At 35.9% G+C, this 10,011-nt stretch overlaps 2 protein-coding genes across 2 annotated transcripts; both read right to left on the bottom strand.

Moving 5' to 3' along the window:
* Positions 1-371: 371 nt before the first annotated feature.
* On the bottom strand, positions 372-2,483 carry LOC111387946 (transcription factor MYB1R1-like). The gene is made up of 3 exons (XM_023012579.1): positions 2,098-2,483; positions 1,633-1,841; positions 372-1,136 (listed from the first exon to the last, which is right to left on the bottom strand). Exons 1-3 carry the CDS (start codon positions 2,336-2,338, stop codon positions 729-731), a joined length of 858 nt encoding a protein of 285 aa, XP_022868347.1. The 5' UTR covers positions 2,339-2,483; the 3' UTR covers positions 372-728.
* Positions 2,484-4,627: 2,144 nt separating this feature from the next.
* LOC111387947 (glycosyltransferase family 92 protein RCOM_0530710-like) lies at positions 4,628-6,943 on the bottom strand. The gene has a single exon (XM_023012580.1). The coding sequence runs from the start codon at positions 6,754-6,756 to the stop codon at positions 4,903-4,905; it is 1,854 nt and encodes a 617-aa protein (XP_022868348.1). The 5' UTR covers positions 6,757-6,943; the 3' UTR covers positions 4,628-4,902.
* Positions 6,944-10,011: the final 3,068 nt, after the last annotated feature.

The raw sequence follows: 10,011 nt of genomic DNA, 5'->3' as shown, positions 1-10,011 counted from the left end.
ACAAGGGATAAATTGGAAAACCTAACTTTTGCCCAAGAGGCCACGGTTTTGACAGAATTGTGGTTTGATCACTGTTTGAAATAGCTATTGATCTTGGTCAATCCTGAAGTTTCCAGCTTGTTTCAATTTGGTCATGCTTCATGATTTTCGTCCTGTTTTGATCCTTTTTTGTCCTAATCTTCAATATTGATTGCGTAACTTCAGAAAGCATCCATATTGGTCCTCGAACCTCCATATTTAGTCAAAATTGGTTTTCCACAAAACGTAATCAAGGAAATAAACTTGTATTACAAATACACAAGAAAATAAATTTCCACAAGCCTTGAAAATGACATAAATACAAAGGAATTAAATAGACGATAATATAACTATTCCACAAGACAAAAATCAAAGATTCGATTTAATTTGGATGATACTATTGTTTTTTGTCCACAATGAGAATGACTAAGGTTGTCTGACTAGAATACAATAACTGGTACAATAATCATCCCACCAAAGAAAGAGAACAAGACATAAACAAACATGAATTCCAACACTTGAAAATGACGCCAACTTTCACAATCTTTTCTAGCCGCTACAATAAGATATCATCATCACCAATCCACCTAATCAACAATAATCTAAATATTAAATTATAATCCGAACCTAACTAATTAATCATCCAACTTTAGTGTCTCTTTTTTTCTTCAACTTTACAACATAGATATCAATATTATTATATATTCCTATCAAGAAACACTAACCATGCTATCTCCACTACTGCTACTAAAGCTAGCTTGCATTGCCTGGAAACCTGACGGTCGTGGCAGCGGCAGTGGTGGAACTCGCGGTGGTGATATGGATAGGTTAAATGTTAAAGGGAGAGGCTCAGCTGTAGGGATGGTATTCTTGTTTAGGTCTAAATTGGCCATTTTTGAAGATGGAGGGGGTGGGAGATTTGGAATTGGACAAATGAGATTGGTTGGACTTTTCGTTACTAGTGTGAGATTCTCCATTGAATTTTCTCTTGAGATTGGTACAAGAAAAGCTGACATTGGGACATTTTCATTATTTTTGCTTAGATTTTGTTGTTCAATGGTTGGTGGGTGGTATGAATTTTCTTGATGCTTTTGTTCTTCAATTTTTGAACTCAAAACCTGTTAAAATGCAAATGAAAGGAAGGAACATTAAACCCAAAAATTAAAATTAAAATTTTTTTGAAAGGTAAAAAATTAAAAATCTACATTAATTTCAGATTAAAGGAAGACAAACAGATTACAATTGGGCAAAGAAATTTTTTAACTCTGTCTAGGAATCACTACTTTCAAGATTTGTCGCGTGATATGAACCTAGACAATCATTACCACTTGTCATATCAAATAAACTAAAGTTCGCCACAATAAAAAGAAAATATTACTCTCAAAAAATTTAGAATTAATTATGAGAATATTTTTCATCCTCTTGTTTTTCTTCAAAACCGTGTGAATGAAAATATAAAAAATCGAATAGACAATTTTTACTTGTACTAATAAAAACATTGATACTTGCTTATGTTTAAAAGATAATACTTAAGGAAGCAAGTAAAAAAGTAACTTTTAAAAATTAAGTTGTCAAAAAGAAACGTAGAAGACATGAATTAACTAATTAATTTACCGTATCAGTGGTGATGTCAAAGAGACTAGATCTCCGGCGCCGACGGCTATGGTTATTCCGGCGGAGGAAGTACTTTTGAGCATGGCTTGCAACCTGTGTAGGCGTACGTGTCTTCACAAAATTTCTTGAAATACCTCTCCAATCTCCTTTCCCTACTTTCTGCAACCCTAATAGAAATAACCTGTGTTCCTCCTCAGTCCATGGCACTCCTGTTCAATTTTTTCGTAGTTTAGCAAACAAAGAGAAATCAATCAGAGACCCGCAACTTAAATAATAAATTGATCCCATCTCTTTAAATTTTTAAATAAAAAAGTTCTAGGTTATTTTTATTAGGGTTAGACAATAACTAGATCCGTTTATAACTCTCCAATTAGTAGTTGAATTTTGAGGTTGACTACTTGACCGTCTCTGTCAAACCACCATCTCGTCAACCTTATAAGATGAAACCAAAAACTCAATACACACCTCTTTTCCGTTCGTGACTCCGGCCGGAAGGGTGAACAATATCGTCGGAAGCATAGCCGGCAGCCACATCATTGCTGGAGTCATGGGGTTGCTCATACTGAACCAGGTTAATCATACTAGCACTCTTCCTAAATGATCCTTCCATGACTTTTACACCAAACAGCATGAACCCTTTGCCCCCGCTGGCCTCCGGCGAGTTCTGATCCTTCTTTCCACCGGACGGAGACGCCGCTGCCTCCATTGAGAAATATGTTAACGAATACTAGAGTTTGGGCAAATTAATGGAATTTTAGCCCATATAAGGTATTGAGGACGAAATAGCAAAGGAATGAAAATTCTTTAGAAATGAACCCGTTTGTGTTTTTATAACCGGTTTGCGTTGACGTTCTGTTGAGGGTTTTGTGCAGTGCTCAATAAATTTTGTAAGTTTTTGATTGGCTAAGGAAAAATATTCCACTGAGAGTCTAAGGAGAGCCGTGTGTTGATTCCCATCTCGTGTTTAAGAATCAATGCCATCCGAATAATCATGTCCTGTTTTTCATTTTAGAATTTTTTTATTAAAGAGTTTTAAGGGAAAAAAAAAAATTTAATATTTTTTTAGTTATTGTTATGGATCAAAATTAACTTTATGAAAAGATAGACTTTTACAAATAAGAGATAAAGAATATAAAAAATCATCTTTATCCAAGAAACTCTTTATTTTTAAAGAACATATTATATCATTTAGAGAGTATTCATAAATTTAGAAAGTTAAAATTTTAAAGCAGTCTAAAAAGCTATTTATATATAGAGTAATGCTTGGGGATACATAATGGACACCATAATGGTGTCCATAATGAGCAAGAAGAATAATCCTTATATATAATATTTAGGGTCTGTTCGGTAGTGATTTTAAGAATTGATATTTAGACCGTTAGGAAAAAAGGGGGCCACCTGTGAGAGAAGAAGTCGGAAATTATAGCTGAAATAGTGAAATAACGGTTAAAAAATTAATCTTTTGGAGTGAAAAATCACTCCCAGACAGGGCTTTTTATTTTATTACTACCAAAAAATATTTATTATTTTTTCTATCTTTTATTTTAACTAACATTTCTCTAAATTATTTTATTATTTTCCTACATTGAAAATTGAAACACTTTGAATACATTTAATTATAAAATTTAGATAATCAAACCTACTCTCCAAATTAAAATGTTAATTTATGAAGTCTCCTGAGACATTATTTTAAGCGTTGACTCTTTAAAATAGAGAGCATTCCATCTCACGTTTAAAAAGTTTTTGGGAGATCCTCTAATGAGTTTTATAAAAATATTGACTTGAGCGCAGATGCTACAATACGTGAAGTTTCTCAAAAACATTCCGAAATAACTTTTCAAGATTATGGTGATTAAGAAATCTTTATTAGATAAACTATATTGTTTAAATTCCATCTTATGCTAAATATGTCCTAAGGTATTCTATTCGTGATTCGGTGCGCGCATATAAAATGATTATTATAATTTTATTATAGAAGTCCAAATATCTTTTATACGAGTTCTTAATAGTTATAGTTAGTTGAACCTAATAACATGATTATTAAAAGTCATAAGTACGAAGCCACAAATTTGGAATCAAAGAGTATGCTGTGTGCATATATCACACCAACAAATGTATTGTAATCATAGGATTATCTCTCCTCTGATTTTTGAAGTATCCTAGTATTTAGAGCCTGTTTGGGAGTGATTTTGAGAATTGATTTTTTGACCGTTAAAAGAAACGTGGAGTCCACATGTGAGAGAAGAAGTCAAATATGACAGCTGAAATAGTGAAATAACGATCAAAAAATCAATTTTTTGGAGCAAAAAATCGCTCCCAAACAAGCTGTTAATCTAACAATGAAAAAATATTTTTGAATTCTATTGGTGGGAATGAAAATAAGAATTGAATGTATCTAAAATATGAAATTGACATGTTCATGAATCCTATGTTATGGGCATATAAAAAAGGGATGATGGAGGAAGAGGGTGGCTATCCACCGTCCAAATGGCATATTCTCCACTTTCCAAACTGCTCGTCTCTATTACTTTGTCATCCCTTTAGTTACCTTTCGTGGTGGGTTGGATTTGTGAGGATAAGGCGTATTTTGACCCCACCGCACCTTTACCTTGTCTCTAGTCTATCTTTTTTTGAGTTAGTACACTACTCCGCCTTTTATTTTTGTCCACATAAATTCTGTTTATTAATTTAAACTTTGAGAAATGGATATGACCTAAGAAAATAATCTTTTTTTATGGTTAAGGAGTGGGACAATATGGGATGGAGTATTATTGTGTACATGAGTCATATAGAATGGAACACATGTTTACAGGAAGAAATAGACCGATGTTGGAGCAAAGCAACATCGACTTCTCGGATTTAATTTACTGTCTGTTTTCCCATGACGCTAAATAGGTTGGGAACGCAGAGGCAACACCCTCGGATAACAAGGGACCCGCCTCGCCCAAACCTGTTTTTAAACAAGTAGTCGCTAAATCCTCGTACTCGCAAGTCAAAAGGGGAACAAATCATGTTTACATACGTTTTCTATATTTAAATCTATGGCCTTTCCTATCTCATCTTTTGGCTATAAAAACAAAAGAATAATGTTATATGCAGTCGTTCACTGCCACGGTCGTATGCCACGATTGCGGCAGTAAATGATTGCAAATAGAATTACTCAAAACAAAAGGATCCGATACAAAGTATAAATTTAAACAATCAAAAAATGAAAAATAATGAATGATCAGTGTGTATTTCTACGTTACACTAGCAGCTGCTCTCCAATACCTAAATAATATGAGAGGAAGGCCTCTCCCACGGCAACATACCTGTTGAAACATCAACCAAATTGGCCGAAACAAAATCTCTCAACCCGTTGTCCCAAACCTCGCAAAACTTGATTGGCCAATCAGGCGGTTCAATGGCCTCCGTCCCCAACCCGGGTACTCGGTCTCTAGAACCTTCATTTTGGTTTTGTTGCCAGTCAGCGACGTAGGTAGCAACCCGTCTGTAGAACTTAGCTCGAAAAACCTCCCACACTTGGTATTTATAGTGATTGATTACTGCAGTGCTCTGATGTAAATTCAGGTACTTAAATCCCTTCCTCAAGTGGAAATGGTGCACCACATTGAGGAGTGTATTGTCTAGCGCATCAGGTCGAATAATCGATTTGTGCCTCTCGGGACTCTGAAGTCGACAAGTGTAACCTCCGGTAACTCCCTGCGAGGGTGGTGAGTTCAGCCCTGAGGGTCCAAAGCTGTGGCAAGAAGTTCTGATTTCTGCAATACTTCTTGATGATGATGAAATGTTTGCTACTAAGGTTCTAAGTGAATTCTGACCTGCGTAACCAAATTTCCTGAATCTTTTGTGTCTTGGTTTTGAATACGGAAAGTAGAAGAATTCATCTACATCCATGAATGAAACCCAATTGCATTCGTCCTTTGCTCTCAAAACACAATGTGAAAAACCTGCTTCTTGCGTCTTAATCCAAGGCCATACGTGCCTAGTGACATTGTAACCCTCGAGATCAAGTTCCTGAATAACCTCTTCAATCCCATCATCACTATTGTTATCGTAAATGAACCACCTCTCCACTCCAAGCCAAGCATGGTACATAATCCATTCGCGAAGAGCAGATGCCTGGTTCCACACCATTGTACACGCACAAAGCACGTATTTGCCCTCACTCTTCTTCTTCTCCTCAGACTTGAAACTGGAAATCTTGGCCACAGAAGGCACAAGCACATGTTCTTGAATTCGAGAACGACCATAGGTTATTATTCCAACAGTCACTCGTATTCCTCCTGCCTTGTCTGGGTTAGCTTGTACACTTCGTGGCAATGAACATCTCACAACCTCCTGAGCAGCTGTCAAAGCTTTCGTCCTCAGCACAAATCTCCCATCAATTTTCCGATTCCCCAACCCGAAATGGCAACTAAATTTCCTCGGATTGGATTCTCTATCCGACCTCAAATTCAATCCCTTCACAAACACCACAGCAGTATTCCCATCCAAACTAGCTGCATAAACCACATTTTCCCAAGAATGAACCGTCTGAATATTCATCAATGACCCAGTATCTTCCTCCAAGACTCCACTTTTACCTCTTCTTCCCAAATTTACCACAGATGAATAATTCATAGATGGAAGTGGGCACCTCACAATTGACCTACACTCATCATATTCATCTACAGACAACACATTTTGCTTAACCAAAATACTCGGATCTCTTTCTCCAGAACTCCCATTACTATTCCCTTCCAATACAGTTTTACCATAATAAACACATTCCAATTCTTTAGCACTCTTCTTTATCAACCCGTCTTTCTTTAAACTACTCACCAACAACAAAACATGATCAGGGAACAATACCCGGTTCTCAATTTTCCATGGAAATGTAATAAAACCATCAAATTCTTGGATTCTTTTAGCAATATTTGAACTAGAAGAAGCTAAGCTTGAAATCACTAAAACCGGTCGAAAAGCCAAAGAACTAAAAGGAATCGTATAAGATATAAGATACAGAAATATAAAGAAGCTGAAGGACAATACAAAAGATCTCACCGAAAACAAATATGTAGAAGATTGTGATGAATAATATGATGGTCTGAATATGCGTTTTCTCTTGCGTGAAGTATTCATTTTTTCCGTAAGCGAAATTCTTACAAGAATTGGATCAGATTAAGAAGGTTTAAGAAAGCATGGGAGAAAATTTGTTGAAGTGCAGATCGGCCTCTGCCGACAGTGGTTGTGTTCTTTTTCTGGTAATCGGGTACTTGCCAGAGAGAATAAAGGGTAGTGATAAGTGGACGCATTGGATTGGTTGATTTTTTATTATTTCATACATAAGGTAATTATAAGTTGTTGAAGATGGACCGTTACATTTACCTGAAGTCAACACACCGGCTAGTTTGTTGAAAGCTGTTTCTACAGTGGATTTTGGAATAATAGGTTCGATGGTATGGAGACTTGTATATGAGGGGCTCTAGCCGGCTGAACTGTGTTGCTGTCCGGGCCATGGCTCGATCTACCTCTAAAGGTCGATTGTGCTGGATTTGGCAATATGGCCGTAGGCTAATCCACTCGAAATTAAGATAAATTAGATTTGAAATCATTTTTGTAATCGAAACAATTGCGTCAAGTAGAAGTAGAAGCAAAAGATGTGATTTACGTACTTGGAGTTTGATGCCACTAAAAAATTGATTACGATTTACAATTTATTTGTAGCGTATTTAAGTCAATTAATCTCACTTTTAATTTTATAATAAATATATATTCAAAAATGATAGTGTTTAAGATATTAGTTGAAGCATTGTAAACATGTTGGATAAATATTATTAAACTAACATTATGAACAAACACGTTTGACATTTTTTTTAGGTGACGTTTCAATAATAAAGAACAAAATATATATTAAAAGGAAGAAATATTTGATAATGACCTAATATAGTTTTAAAAGATTGTCTACGTTAGCCATGATATTTTTTGACCCACGTATTTGATTACTATTGGTCATCGTCCATCAAACTATTTTTAATTAATAGTAATATCGTGCTCATGAAGTTATCTTATCCTTTATAGCTTATAATTAATAGTGACTAATACTACTTTTTTAATTTTAGTCTTCTACTGCCGGCCGGCTAAAGGAAACAAAAGGAAAGTTGAGAAGCAAAATTAATAGTTGCCATTTGGATAAGCAAATCGATATCAGCCTGCTATGACAATCATTGTTGTTTAAAAAATGAGTTTTGAATAGTAATTTTTAGAAGAATGTATATTTAAAAGTAAGAAAAAGTTTTAGCATACATGTAGAATAATTTATTGTATAAATGTGTGGTTAAAAATAATCATATAACAAACCGTAAAATAATTTTCTAGAATTGAAAGATTAAGATACTTCATAGGTAGTTTAGAAGTGTGTCCAAGCCATTGATGCCAAGTTTTTGGTGTAACTGAAGTGTTGTTGACAAGGATTCTTGATTTATCATCGTGTATTTGGCTTGGAAGATAGTAGAGGCCTTCATGCAATCTCTCCAAACCAATCCTCTTCCTCGTTGCCAAGTCCTAGATCACATACAAATTAGGGTAAAAGGTGATAGAACTGTTGACACACTAAAAGTGCAGCCCAAATCTAATAGCCTAAAGAGTGAAGTCCAATTGAGAAATTCAAGTTAAAGGTCCAAACAGGATTATTGATGAATGCGGTGGAAGTCCACGAATACGGTAACATCATCGTCCAATCTTGCAAGATGCCCAGAATCTGAGCGAATGGAATACCTTACGGTCGTCCAGAGTGATGACCCCGTTCTCGCCTAAACTTTCGAATCGCCCAGGATCTTAGCAAGCATAAAACATTATGGTTATCCAAAATAGCAGTTATTGAAACAGTTATTGAGTGATCTTATCACATTCCACAGTTCAAGGAGCCCAATTGAAGACGGTTGAACGACAAAGAGTAATGGCAACAGTTAGAGACGGAAGTTCTACGACAAGTTAGCCACTATAAAGAAAGTGGGTAGTTATGCAGCAATCAAGCAATTTCCAAGCGGTTTGTCACAAAGAAATCATCAAGTGAATATAAAAGGAAGAGAAGACATAGAGAAGAAAGGACGAATCAAACACTCTCAAATAGAGAATATATAATTTCGATTTCTTAGTTTAAACTTAAACACTTCTTTTAGTACTCGTGTGTTTGTGCCCCTTGGAGGCATTCTATTTATTTCCAATTGTAAATCATCGCCAATAAAACACCCCTTTTTGGGACTTTGTCTCAAGAGGTCTGTTCTTTACACAATCATCTAATCCCTTTTAAATTGTTAGCGACTACCACGCCAAGTGGGACGTTGGTGTTTGGTGTTGAAGATACAAAAGTTAAAATAATATGCCTCACAAATCTAATAAGGAAGCAGCAAGTCAGGGAAGAGTCCAGTCTGTGATCGAGCGATATGAGGAGCAGCAAAGCTCTCCACGAACAGAGCGACAGAGTCAGAGTAGTCACAGTCGTTACGAACCAATGACAGAGTTGAGTCCTCAAACTATGCGTGCATTGCTTGGAGAAATCACACAGGATGTCGTTGAACAAGTAAATCTATGAAATGTTCATAATATGGAAAGATTTACTCAGAATGGGAGTGCACATTATGACAACATGGCCAAACAACTGAATACATTAAATGAAATAATGAATAAGTTAGTAGGCCAAATTTGTTAACCAGTTGTGCCTATTGCAAATCACTTTCAAATTAGGACGATCGTGGGACATAATTCCCTAGTCCTAAGTCCAAATCAGGGGATAGAACCACCTTTTGGTCCACCTACTTCAAACCAGGATGATGGTGTAATGCCAAATTAGAATAGTAGTAATGGTACATCTAACTTGGGGGTAATCTAAATATAAGAGACAATATCCTAAATAATGGACAGAATACCCCACGTGTCAATGATGGAATAAATATTCAGGCTAATGGTAACAATGACCCAAATCATGGCAACTTTGTTGCCAACTAAGGACCAAATATCAGGCCTCAGGCAAATCAACCGACCAACCAACCTGTAGGAATTCCATATGACCTAACGTTATGTTGAGAAATCAAATTATGGAAATAGTACATGATCAAATGGCTTTTAGGGTACATCCTGTCATTAGGCCTACTTACACAAAGCCATACCTTGATTGGGTAGACCAAGCATATCCATGGCCTAGAGGGTATAAAGTGCCAGAATTCTCATTATTTATCGGTTTAGGAGAGGTGTCTACTCTAGAACACATAGGGCGATTCACGCTGCAAAATGGAGAAGTAACCGACTACCATAAAATGAGGTTGTTCCCTAGTTCATTAATAGAGTAGCTTTCTCTTGATTCATCAATTTGCCAGCGAACTCTGTTCAAACATGGCA

Source organism: Olea europaea, unplaced genomic scaffold (assembly GCF_002742605.1).
Source record: "Olea europaea var. sylvestris unplaced genomic scaffold, O_europaea_v1 scaffold439, whole genome shotgun sequence".
Taxonomy (NCBI): domain Eukaryota; kingdom Viridiplantae; phylum Streptophyta; class Magnoliopsida; order Lamiales; family Oleaceae; genus Olea; species Olea europaea.
This window is presented reverse-complemented; position numbering and strand designations above follow the sequence as displayed.

Coding starts and splice junctions, on each gene's coding strand:
- LOC111387947 (XM_023012580.1), bottom strand. CDS start 6,756: ATGAATACTTCACGCAAGAGAAAACGCATATTCAGACCATCATATTAT.
- LOC111387946 (XM_023012579.1), bottom strand. CDS start 2,338: ATGGAGGCAGCGGCGTCTCCGTCCGGTGGAAAGAAGGATCAGAACTCG. Junction 1,842..2,097: donor GAGTCACGAACGGAAAAGAG/GTGTGTATTGAG, acceptor AAAATTGAACAG/GAGTGCCATGGACTGAGGAG. Junction 1,137..1,632: donor TTGACATCACCACTGATACG/GTAAATTAATTA, acceptor GCATTTTAACAG/GTTTTGAGTTCAAAAATTGA.